The sequence below is a fragment of the Pectinophora gossypiella genome, chromosome 16 (genome assembly GCF_024362695.1).
Source record: "Pectinophora gossypiella chromosome 16, ilPecGoss1.1, whole genome shotgun sequence".
Lineage (NCBI taxonomy): Eukaryota > Metazoa > Arthropoda > Insecta > Lepidoptera > Gelechiidae > Pectinophora > Pectinophora gossypiella.
Window position 1 is genome coordinate 2,185,918 of NC_065419.1, and position 24,260 is coordinate 2,210,177.

The window sequence follows — 24,260 nt, forward strand, 5'->3', positions numbered from 1 at the left end:
CCCCTCCGTTGTGGGTTATTCTTTCTAATTAAAACACATAATACCGGATTCTTACCGCGTCAAAATCAGGGATGAGACTCCCGACATTTCAATAATGTTGCAAGTGCCATGATCACGGGACGGCTGAGGAAATTGGAGTGGAGTAGATCGATAATTTTCTAAGGGCAAACATATCTGTCTACCCTCCTTGGCTGCATCCCTTTGTTTGTTTCTACTTTAATGGTCCAAACCATCTGAACTCGAACCACGTTCTATGTGAGCTACCAAAATTGACAATCAAACTTACCGCTGTAATAAGGATCAGCTGATGAAGATCCTCCGTTGCCAATCCTGAAGGATCTGCCGTCACAAGCGGTGTACCTGACGGCGCAATGGCCGGCGTTCTTCCTGATGCAGGCTCTGTAGTCCTGGCTCGCCAGGTGCCGCCCGTTGCTGGCATAGTTGAAGGTTTTTATTGTTCCTGAGAAAGCAATACCACAACATAAGCTTAATTGGGGTAGTCATACGTACATTCACATAAGCTCACGATACCCCAATTAGGGTAGTCAGAGGTGCATCCATAGCAAGATGAACTAAATACCGACGGCACTCCCTGACTGAGAAGCAAGCCGGTGTACAGTCATGAGCAATATAATATACCCACTTTAAGACTCTGTCGCACTAACATATTTGACATTTAATGAGTCTCACAGTTCAATTTGTCAAAAAAGTTAATGTGACATGGTACCAAAGTGTATACATATTAATGCTCGTGACCGTACCACTGGACCGTAGTGACTTAAAACGACATAAACATAATCTCACGACTAAATTCCAAATTGGGTTCTTCAACTTATAATGGGTTCTTCATCATCATCATCACCAATCAGCCCGCATCATCCCACTGCTGGGTAAAGGCGTCCTCAATGAAGGACTTGCCAGGCTATGTTCCTCAAAAAAAATATGGATGGCGCTATAAAAAAATTCCTTCGTTTAACCTTCAAATTTCATGGATAACAGACATAATGCATCTTTTATCTTTTTTTGGGTAGTATCTATAGGCATAATAATTCTGTCTCATAAATATATACCTATTTGTTGACATTTTCCTTGTGCAATAAAAAATATGTTATAATATGTACCTACTCAAAATTATTTTGTGGTGTTTTTTATGGGTGACCGCCTAATGTCGAGAGCCTATTTATTTTCTTGAAAACTGAATAAAAAAGCCAAAAAAACAAATGTAGACAAGTATATTTTTATTCAATATAAAAACATACGATATTGCCTTCATATTTCTATTTGACTTCAAATAATATTTACTTACTTTTATTACATTTTTTCTTGGAAAATACAAATAGCGATCTAAATCTAACAACGAACCGAGTTTCGAGTGAAAGGGCCTGATAGAATTATAATTGCAAAGTTGTTTATTTGCCGGCGCTCAATTTTGCTACAACAATTCTGAAGGCGCTCAAGGATTAAAAACTTTCGTAAATACTTCACTAAACTGAAATCTCTTGTTGATAGCTTTGTTTCATTATAAGCCTACTTGAATTCATAATTAATGCTATTTAAGTATAATGTAGTACATACGTATAATCACGCCTGTGCTACCTAAAGAGGTGAGCAGAGTGAGTGAAGCGATCAAACAAAAACAAAAAATAAGATTAATAAAATCTCTCATCTAAAATAAAATATAGATTTGCCGATAATGGCATTCACTACTTGGCCGGGCAAATGAGGGCTCTCATCCGGTACAAAATATTATACGTACAAGTCACCTAAAGGTGCCCAGTTGAGCGTGAACCACGCCGACGTGGTCGATATCGGGGTCCTGAAGTGTCTATTGCCGCGAGCTGATTGGCTGCCTCTATGACTAGAGTAATCGAGTACCACAGAACTCTATAAGAGCGTGTAGATCCTTACCATTATTAGCAGTAAAGTATTGCAGACAGTTGTGCGGCGCAGAGTTGGCGAGGGGCATCTGCGCGAGTCTGAGCAGCCAGAGACGAGGCATGTCGCTGCCTCGCATGACCACGGTGAGACGAGTGCTTTTGCTGACAGGTAGCTCACCAGCCTCCCGGGACTCGGTTGCTGTTGGTAGCGTGTAGTATACTGGAAAGAAGATACACGGGTTAGACCCCAGACACTTCATACAAACAACCTCGTTTTACACAGATACTACACATTGACATTATCGTACACGAACTGTGTGTGACGTCTGAGGGTTGCCAATTACAATACTGAATGTAACCCTAATTATTTGGTAGGTAGTCTTCTTATTGTGTGGGTTGTCAGGTGGAATACCAGCCTCCAACCTTGGTGGCAGGGTTCTGATTGAGCCGCCAAAGGCCCCGGACATGGCTCATACAACGATTACTCACTTACACCAGTAAATAGTAACCGGGACTAAAGGCTTAACGTGCCTTCCGAAGCATGGATCATCTTACTTTCGGTCAATCAGGTGATCAGGCTGTAATGCCCTAAAACCAAACTAGGGATCACAAAGTGATTTTTGTAATATATTCCCACCGGGATTCGAACCCGGGGCCTCCGGATCGTGAGTCCGAACTCTCAACCACTGGGTTAGCGTCTGAACCCCTGGAGCAAGTGCGATATTTTATGTTTGGAGACTATCAAAGCTCAATACCTGTTTGATGTTATTTGCTACGGTCAGAATGTCTGGGCCACTTTATTTATATGTCGGAGTTGGTTATGAATTAAGAAGAGAAATGGATCAAATCGGAAAATAAAATGAAGTTACATCACTACCGTCATGAAGTTGCATCGCTCCGACGTCAGGTGGCCTACGGCCAGAGCTGCGTGAAGTCGGGGAGTCACTACAGAGTCGTCGTGTCGAGCGGACGTGCACTGCCGTTATAGTCGGGCAGTCTGCCGCGAACCTTCGTCATGAACGGACGTGTCGAATAATTACGATCGGAAAGTGGAGTGCTATAGTCGCTCACCTATAACTTGTAGGGACGTCAAGAAAGTGTGATCGGAAAAGAGCACGTGTCCCGATGATTCGGTCCGAATATAGGAACCATGGGTGGTGGAGGGCAAGTAGAGGGCGAGTAGCCCCTTCGCACTAACGTCCTTATGCGCGCTAGATAACGAGAGACTGTGTAACCATTACGAATACCGTGACGTTGCCGTGAGTGTGTATCTTATTCTGTGACTTTATCTAATCGTGATACAAGAACTATGTGGAAGTAAATAAAATGATTGTGATACTATTGACGGCCATTATTGTCTTCTAACGCCCACTCTTATAACGCCCACCCTCCATTCTGATGATGATGTTACGACGCGACACCCACACTGCTACGACATCAGAAGTGGGATTAGTGAACTTGGATGAAGACAACGTGATGTGACGTTCACAACAAGACAATGCAAGTTTCGATTATCACAATCAGAAGAAGATTATGATGATTATCACATTCGTGTGACCACGTGATGAAGATGTAGTGTCATGCCTGAATTTGGAGATGGACCTGAATTTGAAGTGACCTGGACCTTGTTAATGATCGACATCACTACATGCCGTAAGATATGATGGCGTGAACATCACAATATGTCCATACTGTGTGCAGTCGTGTTTGAAAATTATGGAACCTGAAATTGAAAACTGTTATTACGGTGAGTCGTTTTCATACTGGAACCTTATTGTTGTTGACTTTATTGCTATGTGAATTTCCGTTTCAAATAATGAGAAAATTGCTTTTTTTAAAACCAAATTGCCGAGACATATTGTGTCAATCCGTGTCAATCATACCGCGTTTTCCAATCTGTTTTCATCATCGTCAAATCTTTGTATTTTGGTCTAAAAATATTTTGAATTGGTGTAGACACGCTTAACCTGCGTGGTTAAAGTTGTATTTTCTCACTCCAAACAAAAAGGAAATTAATCATGAAATGATAATAATTAACTCTAGTTAAATCACGTGTTTTGTTATCTACCGTCATTCATCAAATCTTTTTAAACCGATTGAAAGAAAGTCATGTGAATACGATAATACAGTGAATTCTTTTGTTTCATGTCAAAACTTTGCACGTGGTTCGGCAACTGGTGGATTACAAGCGGCAATCCAAGTGGCGCGGGCTGAGCCGTAGCCGTGTAAAGTGACGACATCATGGCAGCGCGTTGTATACCAGCCGGACTTGCTGCGCTGGTGCTGTTGAAGACCTAAACCATGTCACAAGACCAGTGGTTGATCTTTTATTGGAAATTCTTATAAGGCCTGGTGAGTCGTATCTGTTTTACCTGATTTGAAATATGGGAAGTTTTAATAGGATAGAAACGAATATAGTGCAGAAAGTTCTCTTTTGTTAACTTTAGTTAAATTGGGAATCGTAATGAAGTGAAGTAAACATTGCGAAGTAAAATGATTTGGATTATGATTACTTAAATGAAATTGGCTTAGAAAATGCCCGAAACAGTAAATCATTAGTGAGAAAATTGGAGCAAAACATTCTAAATGGTGTTCATACCAAATCAGTAATTGTGTAAGTGCGGTAATATTTCCTCAAGGTGTTGGTCGTTACATTGTGACTTTATGACTTGTGTGTGAGAGAGCCAGGGTGCTCTGTCGTTTTGTGGTCGTGGACCAAGGTGGCCATCCCGGGAGGGGATGTTGTGACTTATGACTGTTTTGTAGCGTAACCGCAGTTTGGGGAGGAATATTACAGTCTGTTGTGCTTTGCAGTAGATGTGTAATGTTGGTTGATTTAATTGAGTAATGAAAGCTATGATTGACCTGTTTCGGAGCAACTCTTGATAGGAAGCTGCGCACTTGTAGTGTTCGGGGCTGCAGCCACTTTTGTGCTGCTCGTCTTAGAAACTACAGGTATGCGGTCGAAGCCCGGATTTCATGTTGACTTTGTATTTGGTCATGACATTGTACCTGAATCTAAGTCATGTTGAACTTCGGTAGAATTACTCAAACGAATTAGAAATTAGTGATGTAGAAGAAATTGTGTAACCCATTGACTTGTTTCGGAGCAACTCTGATAGGAAGCTGCGCACTTGTAGTGTTCGGGGCTGCAGCCACTTTTGTGCTGCTCGTCTTAGAAACTACAGGTATGCGGTCGAGGCCTGGATGTCATGTTGACTTTGTATTTGGTCATGACATTGTACCTGAATCTAAGTCAAGTTGACCTCCGGTAGAATTAGTCGAACTGCACAAATTAGAAATTAGTGATATAAAAGAAATTGTGTAACGCATTGACCACTATTCTACCAACTAAAATGTAAAGTTTGTGTGCTAGCTGTGTTGAGATATCGTCACTTGGTGTAAGTGGCATGAGTTGCTGTCGCTCGATTTAGGTGGCAGTGACGACTGTGTTGAGATATCGTCACTTGGTGTAAGTGGCATGAGTTGCTGTCGCTCGATTTAGGTGGCAGCAACGACTGTGTTGAGATATCGTCACTTGGTGTAAGTGGCATGAGTTGCTACCGCTCGATTTAGGTGGTAGTGACGCCTGGTTGTGAGATATCGTTACTCAGCTGATTTTAGTGTAAAGAGTAATTGGATTTTCAAGTTTGGTTGTCTATAGTGTGTGAATACTGGTCAATGGTCCGTGTATTGTTAGTTGATGATTTATCATGATGTAATGTGAGCTCATGTAGAGTCACAAGTAGAGCTCGTGTAGAGTCACAAGTAGAGCTCGTGTAGAGTCACAAGTAGAGCTCGTGTAGAGTCACAAGTAGAGCTCGTGTACAGTCACAAGTAGAGCTCGTGTAGAGTCACAAGTAGAGCTCGTGTAGAGTCACAAGTAGAGCTCGTGTAGAGTCACAAGTAGAGCTCGTGTAGAGTCACAAGTAGAGCTCGTGTAGAGTCACAAGTAGAGCTCGTGTAGAGTCACAAGTAGAGCTCATGTGGAGTCCTTTATAGAGTCTCATGTTAGGTCAGGAATGACCGAGCGAACTTGGATACTGTGCTGTGGTATATTGTTTCAGATTAACACACGAGGACGTGTGTCACGCAGGATGGCCGTGTCGGAGTTGGTTATGAATTAAGAAGAGAAATGGATCAAATCGGAAAATAAAATGAAGTTACATCACTACCGTCATGAAGTTGCATCGCTCCGACGTCAGGTGGCCTACGGCCAGAGCTGCGTGAAGTCGGGGAGTCACTACAGAGTCGTCGTGTCGAGCGGACGTGCACTGCCGTTATAGTCGGGCAGTCTGCCGCGAACCTTCGTCATGAACGGACGTGTCGAATAATTACGATCGGAAAGTGGAGTGCTATAGTCGCTCACCTATAACTTGTAGGGACGTCAAGAAAGTGTGATCGGAAAAGAGCACGTGTCCCGATGATTCGGTCCGAATATAGGAACCATGGGTGGTGGAGGGCAAGTAGAGGGCGAGTAGCCCCTTCGCACTAACGTCCTTATGCGCGCTAGATAACGAGAGACTGTGTAACCATTACGAATACCGTGACGTTGCCGTGAGTGTGTATCTTATTCTGTGACTTTATCTAATCGTGATACAAGAACTATGTGGAAGTAAATAAAATGATTGTGATACTATTGACGGCCATTATTGTCTTCTAACGCCCACTCTTATAACGCCCACCCTCCATTCTGATGATGATGTTACGACCGACATCCACTCTGTTACGACATATATGTTTTTTTTTCACTGTTCGTTGAGGTACTAGATAATATAATGTAGATACCAAATAGTATCAAAAAGGTATTGAACTTTGATAGTCTCCAAACATAAAATATCGCATTGGTCCAGGGGTTCTGACGCTAACAACCACTGGGCCACGGAGGCCGTTAGGTTGGTAATACTACTTACGAAAGAAGCGGGCGATTACTGTGAGATCAAATATTCGAATCAAACGAAATAATGGAGGTTCGGATCCTTAAAACCTTAAGTACCATTATTACACCAAAGTTTTTAGGCAACATATACACCTATTTCCTACATACACGAACATTTTTTTTTTAACTTATTGTAAATTTGCCGTCGATGGCATTAACTACTTGGCCGGACAAATAGGGAGCGCTGAAGGCTCTCACCCGGTACAACGTTTAAGATAACAGGCCTGAGGGTGCCCAGTTGGGCGCGAACCTCGGCTCAGGGCGTCGTCTGAGAGGAAAAATATTTGAATGAATTAATCGACCCTCGTGGGTCGATAGCGATAAGCGCTGATTGAGGGAAAGCATACACGAACATAAAGTAGACATCTAGACAGCTTCCTTTGCACTTGCTTGAGAGTAACTTATGCATACAAATACATAATTTGATTATTATTTCCTTCAGTTCCACGACGATGCCTTTTGATTTGCATAAGAAGAAAATACCATTGCTTAACGTGACACAAACAGTTAGCTCACAAACAGCCTCGTAACTACTAAGAGGCAAATGTTTTAGTTAGAGCGAGAAGCGTATATGAGATGTAGGGAAACATTAAAATATCACCCAAATCCGATGATCCGTGCTTCGGAAGGCACGTTAAGCCGTTGGTCCCGGTTACTACTTACTGATGTAAGTAAGTAGTCGTTACATGAGTCATGTCAGGGGCCTTTGGCGGCTCAATCATAACCCTGACACCAAGGTTGGAGGCTGGTATTCCACCTCACAACCCACAGGATAAAAAGAAGACTACCTAACAAATAATTACGGTTTATTTTATTATTGTAATTGGCAACCCTCAGACGTCACACACACAGTTCGTGTTCGATAATGTCAATGTGTAGTAATAGTACTCAATAGTAACCCTGACACCAGGGTTGATGAGGTTGGTACGTCACCTCACAACCCACACGATAAGAAGAAGATTAAAATATCACTATGTTTATATCTCAGTAAATAATTTAAAAGCAAAAAGGTAGTCTAGTAGCTAGAACGCTTGACTCTCACTGTGGACCCAAATCAATTAGAGCAACACGGGAAGGTCCGTGTGGTCCGTGCTCTATGTATTTAGATCATAAAAATGATTATCACATTCAGCGGTGAAGGAAATAATCGTGAAGAAACCCACTCTGGTTACCGAGAGCGTTTCGGAGGTATATGACCAAACTGGGCTGGTTTTTCCATCGCGTTGGGAGGTCAGACAGACAGTCACTTGTATAAAACCGGACCTGTCAAATCTCAAGTAGGTAAGTAGACCCCGTGAAAGACGGGATATCTCTACAGTTACGGTAAAAGCTATTTGGAAATCAGCTTGTCATAAAGGATATATTTTTAGGAGATAATTTGAGTCGATTACTTATTAAATTATACATAAGAATGACCTAACGCGTGTTAAAAACGCACAAAGCTTATTTTTCGAGCAAGAAAATAGTTTATTTGTCATCGCTAACAGCTGACAGTGGGACGGACTCAGTAGCCGTAAAGCAGGGTTGCCGGTTTATCGAAGTTCCGTTTTATTGGCACTAGCTTATTGTCCTTGCTGAGCCGCCATAGGTCCGGATCTAGGGTAGCTACTGCAAGGTCAGATAATACTGATTTTGTATTATATTTTCATCCTATAAGCTGTGGAAGCCCAGTTGGAAAACGCTTGACTCATACTGCGGGGTTGCTGGTTTGAAACCCAGCACGGGCGCCAAACCAATGACGTTTAAATGCACGTTTTGATCATAAACGTGGTCAGTGGTGAAGAAAAACATCGTGAGGAAACCCATATTCTCGAAACAAAATGTGAAAAGAAATGAGTAATGCGTTTCGGAGGTACGTGTCCTGACCTGTATTGGACTTTTTCCTTCAAGGGTTCATAGGTCAGAAAGGCAGTCGCTTCTATAAAAAACCGGACCTGTCAAATTTTCAGGTTAGGTATGTGGACCTTCTTACACGAGTTAACGCTATGGAGATGATGATCACCTCTTTGCCGTCTTTAGGAGATTAAATTTAAAAAAATCTTTTGTGTTACATCATTTAAAGACACTTCATATTCCTCAGCATACAGTTACGACGGTTTGTAGAAGTCAGGCGGCCATTTTGAAATCCCTGAAACGGTCACCAACGCTTTGTTCTATCGAGACACACGGGAGCGTGCCAAGCCAAGTTCAGCAAGTAACAGAACTGGCAAGTCGGACCTAAGGCCTATGTATTATCTGAAGTTATGAGAATAGATTATATTTTATGTTGTTATAAATAAATTTCAGGACTGATCATTGAACTTGGCACCCATTTAGATCTCATTTCTGTCATTGAAGTCAACAACCAAGGCATGAGTATATCATAATATTGAACTTGGCTCTCATTTCACATTTATGTTTTTGATGGGATTATGTATTTTTTCATCCAGTTTATTGTTCACCCAAGTGTGATGCTTTCTAGCAGAAGGACTGTGTAGTACACGCAATATTTTTTTTTAATATTATGGCAACACCGCGTTTTTCTTTCGATGGCGATGGGGTATTGCTTTTGCTCCTCCTTCTGTTAAATTATTATTTTTAAAATATTACAGTCCATAACTAAATTCAAGCATGTGTTTTTATTTTTAAGTACATATAGCCAGGGACGCACAAGGACAAATGGAATCGATGTTTAAAAACCCAGTAAACGCAACCCTGAGTCCATTCCTGCTATCATAGCTGTGTACAAACAAAACAATAGTACAACCCGTCCGTTTGTTCACTTTGATCGTGTTGTCATAGCACACTGCGGCTTGCTCTGTGTCGGGCTTAACGCAATCACTGCTTATAACGCCGCCTTATAGGGAGAAAATCACGTAACGCTGCCTTATACCATGGAATAAGGAATAATACTACGTATAGAACGGCAACTCTCCGCTCCCCACCAGCGTCTGAGCTAGGTTTACCCCACCCCCCTCGAACATAGGTTCAAACTTGAATCGTATGGTGTCAGACGTCACACACACAGATGCGCGTGTACGATAATGTCAATGTGTAGTGTCTGCGTAAAACGAGGTTGTTTGTATGAAGTGTCCGGGCGTGCTTATACTTAGTAAAAAGCACTTAAGCTATGTTTTTGAAAAATCACTTGATTTCTATCAAATAATTTCAATCCTAATATACACACATTTTTGCCTGGGTCAAAACTTGCTTGTTTATTGCGAGGTTCCATCAATAAAAGAAGAATTGAATGATACATAGAGCGGATAAAGGATAATAGGATTACAAAAGCAGTATGTAAAGCGAAGGTCGGTGGTAGGGCTGGCAGAGGAAGACCTAGAAGGACGTACATTGACCAAATTGGAGATGTCCTTAGAAAAGGTTCAGTACGATCTACTCTGAACTGGCGTGCGTGTATGAAACGATTGATGAATGTGGAGGAAGCCAGAGAAGCGTGTCAGGATCGAAGCAAATAGAATTCCATAGTCTCTGCTTAACCCGGTGGGAAATAGGTGTGAGTTTAGGTATAGGTACAGTCATGAGCAATATCATGTACCCACTTTAGAACCCTGTCGCACTATCATATTTGACAAGTAATGAGACTTAGAGTTTAATTTGTCTAAAAAGTTTATGTGACATGGTTTCAAAGTGTATACATATTAGTACCCATGACCGTATGTATGTATTGTCAACAAAAATAACATTCCAATGTGATTTTGCAAACAGGCGCTTAAGAGTATTTTACTATAAGGTGACGTGAAATGAACTTTTTTGGACGCGACTAATTGTAGCCGCTAATGGCAGTAACTACTTGAAACAAATAATAACGGGTTCTTACCGCGTTTAAAATAGGGATATGAGACTCCCTATATATTTCGACACTGTTGCACGGGATAATGGCGTTATTATGTGTTTTAAATTATGTTAATAACCACGTAAACTTAAAACAATGTATTAACTACTTGGCCGCACAACTGGGGAGCGCTGAGGGCTCTCACCCGGCATAAAATTTAAGGTTATATGGACATACTCACTATGTTGTCCGTGGTTCTGTCCACACACGGTGAAGTTGTTCCTCCCCTCTCCTATGATCATCGCGTCTTCATCACACTCTCCCGTCATCCTGTTTGGTTGGCCCTGGAACAATATTCGCTTGTTAACACTTTCAAGGACAGTTAGGTACTTACCTAACCTGAATATTTGGGTCCACTTGGACCCTGTGAAAAACGGGATAATGCTAGGCAGACGATGATGACTTTTGGAAATTTATTCAAGCAAATACATGAAAACAAAATGAAACAGATCTTACACCATCCCACTGCAGGGCAAAGGCTTCCCTCCTTTTCTTTCACTCCTCCCGATCTTGGGCTCTCTATTTTCAAGATGTCAAGTATGCATCGAACTCGTCACGCCATCATTTTCTCGGTCGGTCACGATGCCTCTTCGGTCTCTCGGTCGGTCAACATTCGGCCCCACCCCGGACACTTCATAAAAAACACCTCGTATTACACAGACACTACACATTGACGTTATCGTACACTCGCATCTGAGTGTGTGACGTCTGCCGATTGAAGACTAAAGTAAGACCAACGGGGGTGAGGTAAAGCTAGCTCAGACGCTGGTGGGGAGCGGAGAGTTGCCGTTTTATACGTAGTATTGTTCCTTATTCGATGATTTGGCACATGTTCTGTGGTTTCCTTTGCCCACAGTGCCACACACACACACACACACACACACACATGCACGCACGCACGCACGCACGCACGCACGCACGCACGCACACACACACACACACACACACACACAGTGCGGGATCCTTTTCTGTTTTGACGTGACTTATTGTAGATTTGCCGCACATGACATTAACTACTTGACCGGACCAATGGGGAGCGCTGAAGGCTCTCACCCGGTACAAAGTTTAAGACAACAGCCTCATGGTGCCCTGTGGGCGCGAACTTGGGCTACTTCCGGGATCCGGGTATAAAACTTACGATAGTAAAATGCACGAAGTCGATCCGGAGCTGCATGATGCCAGCGAAGGCCTTTTCCACGGTGATGGAACATTCCTTCTCCCCGGTCCACAGTTCCGGGAACCCAGGGGACATGAAGTAGGTCAGGTTGTTCTGCACGGTCCCGCCGCAGGTCACCTCGACTATAAGACAAAAAAGAACTAAAAAACTTGTTTTTACAATTTCTCAATATTCATTCATTCATTCAATATCCGTAGCAAAAGTAAGGAACTGAAAATAATAAAAAACATAAACATTTTCATGAATTTTCCGATAGGAAATTCCACTTGATATCAACTCAGAATCATGGTCTGAATCATCCCCGTCAGTATTCGTTACGGTGTCTCTAACAACCATACCTACTTGTATAGCTACCTGTATGTACTGGTTCAGGGTGTAAGTGTCATCGTAACGAATACTGAGGGGGCTGATTTAGCTCATTATTCTGAGTTAATATCAAGTGGAATTTTCGATGGCTAAAGTATAGAATTGAAAAATTTATAAAAAATAACTAAAAAAAATCATTAATTTTGCGACGGAAAATTCCACTTGATATCAGCTCAGAATCATGGTCTGAATCATCCCCCTCGGTATTCGTTACGGTGTCACTAACACCCCTTAGTAAATATAAAGTTTAGTTATGGCTGTAAGTATTTTGAAAAATGGGAGTTAGCGGGGAAAAAAATTGTATGAAGAAATCTAAACTGCATAAGTTAGATGCTTGAAATTTGATATGCACTCCCACACACACACAAAGATCTCTCTTTTATAACACGCCACGCGGGCAAAAGCTAGTCATTTTAAAGAGGAAGTCCGAAGGGCGATACACGAAAATGACAACATACATAAATATGACATAAATATAGTCACCGACAGTAAATCATTATTTTCCTCGCTACTGCGTTATCATACTGAATCTAACGTGACATCAGAGAAAGTTCCATTTGTACACAAACGCCATGTCTTGGTCATAGATAAAAAAACAGAATAGACAAATCACAACATAACATCACGCCTATAATATGAGACCCACTCTTCGCCAGCTATATTTTGTCCCACAGAACATGGGGTTAGCCTATTGCTGCAAATTAAGTGATATCAATGAAGGACTCTCCAGGCTATGTTCCCCAAAAAATATACAGATGGCGGTTTAAAAAATCCTTCGTAATTTTTTCAATTCAAATCAGTAAATTTTTGGGTATAAATTACCACCATCACAATGATTACCATTATCATTATTTTTATTACACCCCGGCACAATTACATTTTCCACTCATTCATTCATTATTATTCTGTTCAAAATATAGAGAAGCAATATAGATAGCAAAATAATTCTATACATAATGTGATCCAGATATCCATATATGCTTCTGCCATTACATTGCATTTTTGAATAATTATGTAAGTACCCAAGTAGTGAGAAAATAGGTAACCATAACGTTAATTACAGCGCCATCTATATAATTTTTAGGGAACGTAGCCTGGAAAGTCGCTTATTGCATATTATCCAAACATGAACTTAAACTTTTTTTTTTTTTTTTAATTATTGAATACAACGAAAAATTAACAAAAAAGAATAAAATAACACCGCTAAACCCCTCACGGGTTTGTCTCGGCGCTATGATCCGCTTACAATTACTTAGTGCAATAACATATAAAAAATAATAATAAAATAAATAGAAAAATATTATTAAAAACAAAAAAGACCGAAACGGTATAATAATAAATATTAACATCGGAGGCATACACAAACTACAATGTTTGCGAAAACTTTACCTACGTATTGTTAACAACAGCGACCGCACGGCGACCGATTGAAGCAGATAACAAGACCGGTTAGCTAGCCTATTAGAAGTACAGTCATTCCGCAAAAAAAGAAAAAAAAACGAAATAAACACTACTCATACGGCCTTACAAATAAAAGTTATTTATTTCAAGATTATACTGGGAATAGTTAAACCTGGTATAAGCCGATAATAAGGAGATAAGTAATACTTTAAAAAATCCGAGAAGAAACCAACAAATCACCAAAAAATCACATCTGCCAATGTACGTCAGTTTCAGGTTATTCCGAAATTAAACTAGGGTGAGGGTTGGTGTAGAGACAGTATGAGACGTTACACGAAGGTATAAGTTATTCCGAGTTTATTTGTAGATTGTGCTTATTCTTAGGATATGGTCGGTATAAAAAGTTACACCAGGGGCCTGTTTTATAAAACTTACAATTGTAAATTACAATGACAATTTGATGTTCATTACGTAGCTAATATGAAACTGCAAAATATTTGTGATCACAAACTCCGCAATGTACATCAAATTGTCATTGTAATTTACAATTGTAAGTTTTATAAAACAGGCCCCTGGTCTATTTGTAAGGTCGATAAAGTCGACTTCAGTGGTTAAAAGCCCAAGCGGTGCCACTACATCACAAGTAACGCGTTCTTCGACAAGGGTTAACACAGATTTTGGATGTATGAATAAGTCTTTCTATATTTCGTCGTCTATTCTATTCTACGTACGTCTCTGTTCTCTAATGTCACATGAATGACCATGGGAACGTCTGACACTTTCTGGGTAAATTGGACCAGTTGAACGTAACTTGATTTATATGTCATAACGTGTCATGGTGAGAGTTGAATTCTGTTACGGTTAAATGAGCAGGCATTTTTTTAGGATCGTTGACTATAATGTGAATGTTGCAGTCAAATAGTAATGAGTTTACGCGGTTATTATCATAAATAAAACACATACACGGGTGGTTACCATGGTTACTCCCCATCAACTCCCGTTTCCCGATCAGATCGTGTAGTCTAATAAAACACATAATAACGGGTTCTTACCGCGTTTAAAATAGGGATATGAGACTCCCGATATTTCGACACTGTTGCAAGTGCCATGATCACGGGATGACTGATGAGATTGGAGTGGAGTAGGTAGATCCATAATTTTCTTAGTGTCATGAAGAATACCTACTCCAATCTCATCAGTCATCTCGTGATCATGGCGCAACAGTGTCGAAATATTGGGAGTCTCATATCCCTATTTTAAACGCGGTAAGAACCCGTTATTATGTGTTTTAATTATGATAATAACCGCGTAAACTTAAAACAATGTGTAGTCTAACAGCAAATCGGCGGGGCGTAACCATGGTAACTACGATCTCGACAGAGTTGGTGGGGAGTAACCATGGTGACTACCTGTGACCTGAAATGGGTAGACCATTTGGGGATTATAGTTGTGAGTTAATGAATGTATGATGCAACAGTAATCCGTGGATTAATCTCATCGAATATGTCTGAACAATACCCGGCTTTTTGGCGTTCGATGGATTCAATCAGCCAGGAGGCTTAGCTAAATCCATACATGTTTGATGAGCGGCCTTGCTGTTGGGGCGGAATTGTATGGCACTTGCAACAGTGTCAAAATATTGGGAGTCTCATATCCCTATTTTAAACGCGGTAAGAACCCGTTATTATGTGTTTTAATTAAAACAGTAATGAGGATAGAAACTAGAAGCTCTAACGTAGGCGCACTGTTGAGTGTTCCTAAAGTTTGACAGTTCTCCATTCTGTCCAGCTAAAATTCGTGATAAATTGCTATAAAAATGTAGAGCAATGTGGAATTTATCCCGTCTGAAGGATGAGTTACGAAAAATCAACGCCATCACTTGGAAAAAGCAGTTTTAATCGAAAATATGTTTTTGTTGTTTAAATTGACGATTTAAAGTGTATTCACTTTGAATTTGATATGGACTCACCACGTTAAAGACAATCTAATTACAAAAATCACGTTAACTTTTACCACTTTTGAACAATAACACTTTAACCACGCAATAGCTATTAAAGCTACTGGAACTAAATAACGCCAATTTGAGCATTGTCATTATTATGATGACATAATGATGATGCGTGCTCATTCATGATGGCGTGAAGTTGGCAAGGTGTGATGATTTTAGTACAGTTATGCAAATCAACATAACAAAAGCTGGGTGTAAATGATTCGTGTAACGAGCGAACTGAATTGAAACAAAAATGCGCCTGTCATGCACCTCTCTCGGTCCCCGCTGTCGCCATACCCCCGCACCCCTGCACCGCGCAGGCGAAGTCTGATTTAGACGGTAGTGTCGGTGTAAGTAAACATCGACACTCTCCGTGGTTAGTTGTGCTCACTATCTGGAGATCCAGGTTCGATTCCCGATGTGGACACTGTTTCGATGAATATGCTGGCGATGTTGCGATTTTTTGGTTATTGTGATTTTCTCAATAAACTCTGCCTAGTCTTAATGTTTTTTTTTTTAATAAATTGATATGATGCTATTTTATATAGAAAGTCTCTCGCGAAAGTTGGTGGTAGGGCTGGCAGAGGAAGAATTGGAGATGTCCTTAGAAAAGGTTTAGTACGATCTACTCTAAACCGGCGTGCGTGTATGAAGCGTTTGATGAATGAGAAGTGTGTCAGAATTCCATAGTCTCTGCTTACCCAATGGGAAATAGACGTGAATTTATGTATGTATGCATGTTACTTTATATAGAAAAGCTACTGTTAATTAATCAAGCTTCCAATCCCTTATATTACATTTATCTTACCACTAATTATATTAATTGCAACCGCAACAAAGCAATTTGATACTTTATATTTACCTTGTTACGCAGCAATATAAAGTATCAAGTTGATTTGTAGGTCCTTCTTGAGTCAGGGAGAGCTTAGGCTCTCAGAAATTTTGAATTCAGAAAAGCTCAGAAAATTTGATTTTTTTATTTCATCATCACCAGCCCATTAACGTCCCCACTGCTGGGGCACGGGCCTTCCCTATGGATGGATAGGGAGATCGGGCCTTAAACCACCACGCGGGCCCAGTGCAGATTGGTGGTTATTAACGACTGCTAATGTAGCCGGAAACAACGGCTTAACGTGCCTTCCGAAGCACGGAGGAGCTCGAGATGAAAACTTATTTTTATGTTATTTTTTATTATGTGTTTGATTGTAAGTTATGTGTTTTATATTATATATTTGTTATTTATTTTATATTTGTTACTGTGGTGTCCCTTTATAATAAAAGTTTCTTTCTTTCTTTTCTTCAAAACTTTTTTTTTGTGGTCACCCATCCTATGACCGGTCTTTGCGAAAGTTGCTTAACTTCACCAATCGCAGACCGAGCGCGTTTACCGCTGCGCCCCCGAGCTCCATGATTGATGAGAAAATGATTTTTTTATTTATTTATGGGGAAAACAGATAGTGTAACGTATAGTGCTAGAGATGTGCCGAATATTAAGTTAGTAGTCCGTATTTGCTCGGTGAGCTCGATGGCGCAGCGGTTAACGCGCTCGGCCTGCGATTGTTGAAGTAAAGCAACTTTCGCAAAGGCCGGTCATAGGATGGGTGACCACAAAAAAAAAAAAAGTTTTCAGATCGAGCTCCTCCGTGCTTCGGAAGGCACGTTAAGCCGTTGGTCCCAGCTGCATTAGCAGTCGTTAATAACCATCAATCCGCACTGGGCCCGCGTGATGGTTTAAGGTCCGATCTCCCTATCCATCCATAGGGAAGGCCCGTGCCCCAGCAGTGGGGACGTTAATGGGCTGATGATGATGATGATTCCGTATTCGGCATATTCCTCCGGCAAAATCCATACTGGGCGCATCTCTATAATCATCTCCCTAGCATTATCTCGTCTTTCACAGGGTCCGTAACCTGAAAATTTGGCAGGTCCGGTTTTTTACCTTCCAACCCGTGAAGGGAAAACCAGCCCAATACAGGTTAGGTCACATACCTCGGAAAATGAATTTTTCGGGAATGTGGGTTTCCTCACGATATTTTCCTGGACCACTGAGAACGTGATAATCAATATGATCCAAACATGAATTCGAAAACAAATTCGACAATCATTGGTTTAGGCCTGTGGTGGATCCGAACCCGCGACCTCAAAGTGAGAGGCAAGCGTTCTACCAACTGGGCTACCACGGCTCATCTCTATAATATACCTATATTTTTAGTAGAAAAAGCCTTGACAGATAAGAAAGCAATTTCATAGCAATTTTAATTCATTCTTTTAATAAAATGCAGCTGTGTTACTTTCGTAAGTTTTTTGCTCTTTTCACTAGCGCAAAATGGCGATTTGTTAGTGAGCTGTCGGCAGTCCGCATTCAAACTAGCTACCCTAGGTACTAAACGCGTTCAATCTAGACTAGATTTATAGCTAAGTAACTAGCAGATAGCCGTTAAGTCGGAGGGGCGGCTTAACAACTCTTGATGAATGGGTTGCCTACTACCTTTTTTCTGACGTGACTTATTACGTAGATTTGCCGCAGATAGCATTAACTACTTGACCGGACAAATGGGGAGCGCTGAGGGCTCTCACCCGGTACAAAATTTAAGACAACAGGCCTGAAGGTGTCCAGTCAGGCGCGAGCCTCGGCCCAAGGCGTTGTTTGAGAGGACAGTCTCTACTACAACTCACACGACACTCCGTAGCAACAATCTCATCATTACCGTATGCAGTTATCCAGTTTTTACTTACCCAGTTACACGTTACAAGTCAAGTTGTAACACTCCCCCCTTCGCATAAACATCTATCCTGGTCACGGCACCAAATTGTAACACTCCCCCCTTTACAACTATCCTACTCACGGCACCAAATATAACGCACCCCTCCTTACAACTATCCTACTCACGGCACCAAATATAACACTCCCCCCTTACGCAACTATCCTGGTCACGGCACCAAATTGTAACAACCCCCCCCTTCGCAACTCGTTTAAACACCTGCCTAAATCTATATATCCCTACAATCATCTACTTTGACCTATAAATACGTTTAAAAATACCTGTAAGAGAAATTCACACAGCACAGAAATCATATAAACAGACATATTCAAACGACTATGATAAAGCATAATATAATCCACCTGAAATAAAAGTACACAGACACGAACAAATAAAAATATATCAAATCAAGAAATCCTTAAAATATAACATGCAGCTGTAAAACGAATTCGTAAAATAATCAAAGTAGATTTTAATTGGCCAATTAATAATAATGTGATCGTCTAGTAAATTATGGTTAGGACTCTACGTTGTGTTTTTGTAATAACTCAGATTCTTTGAATGAAGGTATGTTGAGATCAGGATGAACGTACGAAAGGAGACGTTAAGAATGCCATACATATTATACATGTCATAAATAAATAGAATACAATATAAAACAATATACAGTAAATGAAATAAAGTTGAATAAATACTTATAAAATATTATAAGTAAAATATTTTAATAAATACTTACTATAGATTTATTACAAATCAATAAAGAGACTAAATTAAATTAGATTAATATGAGAATTTAGAGGAGTACTAGAATGGTATTTGTATTTGGTACAATGAGAGACATATAAGTAATAAACTTGAATACGATATAGATTGAAATATTGAAGTTTTGTCAATTGAGATTAAATTGAGAGTGCTATAATAGTATCTAATATAAAAATAAATAATTATAAATATACGTAGATAGGTTAAGTTAAATAAGGATTTATTTGTTTAGGGAATTAGGTTTTATTATTGTGAAAGATCTAGGAACACAGGAAAAGGATTAGAATCCCATACCAACAATGTAATGGTATAGGGTGCCTTTTCGAGCCCCGACCACGCTCTTCGGCGAATGAGGCCCTACCCTGGTTTAGGCCCCTCTCCGAAAAGGATATATTTTGTAATGATGAGCCATTCGGCCTAGTTGTAGAGATGAACTATCTCTGAAGTATAAAATAAAGTGTAAGGATTTGGGATGAGCAGCACTCAGCACCAATCAGCTTCATAGCTTACTTTATTCAATTAGTATTAGATTTGATGTATGGTCAGCCTCATATGCAAAACATGCAATATAATATTCTTAGATTTGGTAAACAATATCAGTATTTCATCAAATGTCGGTCTACACCCAAGAACAAGTTAACTTGTGGTGCGATAATGTCGTGACTACGTCCAGTATTGATATTATTATAAATGAGTAAGAGCATTCAAACAAGTAATATAAAAGATAATATTCGATGATAGTAACGTAGACAGGCTTTCGTTAGTCCGTCACAAAGGACTGCAACTCGTCGATAATTTATTTATATAAATAGTAGTATGATGAAGTACGATCGAGCGCTAGGACAACGGCCTGGATAATATCGAGAATATTAATAAATAACGCAGGTATGACAGAGTAACAATAGAATATTCAAATTATTAAATGTATATATAATAACATATTCTATTAATAACATTAATGACATTATGCAGAGTGCTCCCGTTCAGGATATTTCAACAAGATAGGTTTGTCAAGTTAAGGAACTTTCAATAGAAGGTTGTGATGGAAATAATAAAATTATTATCTTCAACATAGTCATAATATAAACGTAATTGATATACTTAATAAAATAATAATCATAAATATTATAATATTCATCTAGTAATATCCAGATTCATTTGTACCTATATGTCAATTTTGGATCGGTTGTTGAAGAGAAATTTAGTGAATAAATAATATACGTAAGTAGATATTAATTAAGTACTTAGACGTTTAACCTTGCAGTGGAATCAAAATTATAACTCAATCACAATAGAAGTAATATAATTTTTAGAGTTGATCTACTGACTTATCCAACCTATACTTGTCACATTCCCAATGATCCTAACCAATCCTAATCTTACACCTATTCTTACTTGAGACCTGAAACCGATGTTTCAGATCGCTTTGTTCCTCTCAGCAACACCGTACGACTCCTCCCTCTAGCTACCCGGCTCGTCTTTCTCAACTCCAGCGTCAACCTCTACAGTCTTTTCAACCCCTACAGTCTTTTCAACCCCTACAGTCTTTCCACTCACTACACTCACAACACTCCCGACGGTCACGACCTGCTCCCGCGACGTCCGATGGGCAAGTCCACTCACAACCCTCACAACGACCACGACCTGCTCCCGCGACGTCCGAATGGCAAGTCCTCGTTAACCCTCACAACGACCATGACCTGCTCCCGCGACGTCCGAATCGCAAGTCCCGTTCGTTGTGTTCTCTCTAACATTCTTCCCACACGTTCTCAAGTTGTTTTTTTCCCAAAAACCATTAACCTTTCTACATCTGCATTGCATATGTTAAGTGCAATCATTCCTATACTTTATTGCCAACAATCGAGTCCTTTGTATTTGGTTGGAATGCCCATTGTGCTAGCCACTTAGACAAAAGTTACTTCTCTGTTCTCATATCATATATCACAAACTTTATGGCAAACATTTGTATATGTTATCATCTAATATTTAAATTTATTGGACGTTTTGTTTTTGGCTTAGTATTTCTTATGAAATGTTTATAAAAACCTTTTCAAGTACCTACCCTACAGTATGAGATTCCCATGGCGTAAAGTTCTTCGGAATGCATATAAAAAAGTAACACACTTAATAGAACAAACATAATATGTTCACACCCTCTTTCCCTATCGGGCTAGCCAGAAGCACTACCTTCACACATCGTACCAGCCACCCTTAGCTTCTCCGATTCTTACTCCGAATATTATGTTGGTTATTGGGGTTGGTTCCGTCACAATCGCCCCCTAAATTATTACGAAGTTTACCAGAGTGATAATTTATAAGAATAAAGGAACACCACAATAACCTTCCCACAAATCCTTAATATCATGACGCGTCCTAGCTAAGTCAACTATAACTATCCTTCAAGTACATCCACACATACATTATTTACATGTATTGTATTGCGCCCCCAAATCCTATCAAACTTAGTGAAACTCCAAATGCTCTCAATGTTCTAAGGATACAGCATGTCTTAATAAGAACAAATTCAACTAATGCATGTTATTAAGGGCATGTAAATAAAGAATAATATTCTACATATATACTTAATAACAATACAAATAGGTTATAATTGTGTCACTATAGTAATGAAAAAGACAAGTAGGTACCTAAGCAATGAAATGTAAGTTCGATTATAAATATTTATATAGTTTAAAAGTAGTCAAGTCAACGCCAAGCAAACCTAAACTTAATGACACTGATTACAGCTTATAATTAAACAAGTAAGGACTTATAAGAAAGTAAGAAATAAGTTAGAACCTTAATATATAATATAATTAACTGAATTATGATGGTTTAGTCTCTTAAATTAATTAAAACAGCAACTTAATGCTTAAGAATAACATAGGTAATTGTAATTATAAATTTAAAGGTGATAATGAATCCCGTCTATTGCCCAAAACCAATGAGGTCCCATCTCTCATTCGGCCCCTCTCATCAACAACAAATGGGTATATGGAATGATAAGCACATAAAATGTGGCATATCAGAAGCGTTAGGTAAAATAAATTGGTAGGTGAAGGTAAGAGCTTCCCAACACCAATTTCACATATGTAATAAAATTATTTAAGTTAAACAGATTTACATCCAATCTAACAACACAACTCATTGCGATGCATAGCTGACACCATAGCCATGGCGCTAAAAGGTAAGAAGATAAGTAAGTGAGCGACTTAGCAACCGGAAGCCAATACGCAGCTACTCATCACTGTCCTCCCCTCAATACACCTTAGTGCAAGAGGATCAACAGAAGCAGAGACTACCGAACTGGATTGACCCCGTGTATACTAAGCAAAAATGTCCCTAACGTCCCTACCATGGCTTCAGCGGCATTGCAATAACACCAGCCATAAGAATAAGTATGAGTGTGAGTGTGAGATGGATGGTCATGAATATGACACCAACCATGAATCACAAGAATGTATGCGGTCAAACTGGATGTAATTGTTATGCATAAATGCATTATAAGTAGCAATAATATTGTATGCCAGTAAGCACACAAGTTACATAGTGAAATCAGGCCAGGTAAACCCCCGGACAAGGTATAGTTTATAAGTTAGGTATGTCACTATCTGGCAGCAGTGACATTAAGGTATAATCAGGTAGATGAATAATAAAATAACACAATTAAATTGTGTTGAATTGATTTGGTTTATGTATATCAGTGTAATCAAGCCAGCCAGGCCCGGAATATACAGGTAAGTATATAAGAAGTCATGTTAAGTCACATAGGTGAAATAACAACACAGATTCAAAGTATAGTAAAGTTTATTCAAAAGCCGTTACCAATAATACCATTACCTTCATCTCATGGTATCCAGACTTTTATAATTCAATTCAAATTAGTAATTTAGTGTATTATTTACATGGCTTAATAAGCCACAATAAGCTGATAGGTCCAGAGAGGGTCATAATAAAATTACATCATAACACAAGAGGACAGAGTTGACCCATACCATACAATACTGATTATAAGGCATCGGCTAGAGTCTTCATACTCGAAAGTATCGCCACGCACAACCGCTCATCAGGAGGAGGCAATCCAACCTGACTATCCAAGTCGCAACGCTGGCTCGATACTGATTATCTAGCTTCATCTCATATTGGCGGATGGTCCTCCTGTCCCAATATCAGAAAGAAGGTCATGGATAATAATATCTCACCGCACCACTTCTGTAGATAGCTGTATCTCCCAAAGCACCACTATAGAACAATTCAGAACCATGTTACAGTGGTAACAACAACTGTTCCAACAATTATTCTACATTGACACAGTGAGGTAGCAGGCCGTAAACCATAAAGATTCACCCTGTGTAACGTCAGATTGGTTTTCGAATAGAATCCTCGGGGAATTCTAACTACAATAAAACACAGCAAGATTACAATCCAACCTGGACCATCAGTCTAGGTTGACAAAATATAAGGTAAAAATCTAAATCCATGAGGTTACCTCTAAAACCAGGATACCTCATTCTGCATACTGATCTCCCATCTCCAGGCAATAATTATATTACCTCGAAATGTGGATCCCAACACACAGAACTACAAAAAGAACATTTTTTTTAGTCTATGCGGCAATATGTACAATTTTCATTGTAAACATTGACACACAGCCCAAACATACAACAAATTAGATAATAAAGTCCAGTCAGAATATGTCGCAAGCAGTAATTCCCTACGCGTCAGTAAAGTGTCAGTCAAAGTTAAATAGATAAACATACATAAACTACATAATATAACATAAATAGTAACAAAACACAAACAAAGGTAAACAATCACAAGCAGCACATGGTCCCTATGTTCGCAAACTTCCCTATGCACTTTTGGCCCATCCTAATCCTATCAGATCCTATCTTCAGCGTACCAGCCGTCTGAAATCTGATAATCCCAGACCTGTTTCCAACAATGTCTATAAGAAAAGATAATTAGTTCACCACACTTCCTATTTTAAACCTAACAAGGTCCCTACAGCGCATTCCGTGAACTTTTGTCGGAGAAAACCCTACATATTTCACACAATCTACACCCGGAAGCTAATTCTAATCCCTCGCAACCTACGCCCGAAGCTAATTTTAATCCCTAATCTAACGCGGTAGACGACCAGTTACACCATGAAAG

At 39.7% G+C, this 24,260-nt stretch overlaps 1 protein-coding gene across 7 annotated transcripts in view; it reads right to left on the minus strand.

Annotated features, from left to right (window-relative positions):
• Positions 1-24,260, minus strand: part of LOC126373971 (uncharacterized) — a 438,722-nt gene that overhangs the window by 359,663 nt on the left and 54,799 nt on the right. For all 7 annotated transcript variants that reach the window (XR_007567385.1, XR_007567383.1, XR_007567384.1 and 4 more), the window contains exons 3-6: positions 11,787-11,947; positions 10,830-10,932; positions 1,909-2,097; positions 287-460 (exon numbers count right to left, since the gene is read on the minus strand). Coding sequence is in view for 3 of the 7 variants with exons in the window: in XM_050020380.1 (XP_049876337.1) it covers positions 287-460; positions 1,909-2,097; positions 10,830-10,932; positions 11,787-11,947 (627 nt within the window). In the remaining 4 variants the exon portion in view is untranslated. The remainder of the gene's footprint in view (positions 1-286; positions 461-1,908; positions 2,098-10,829; positions 10,933-11,786; positions 11,948-24,260) is intronic.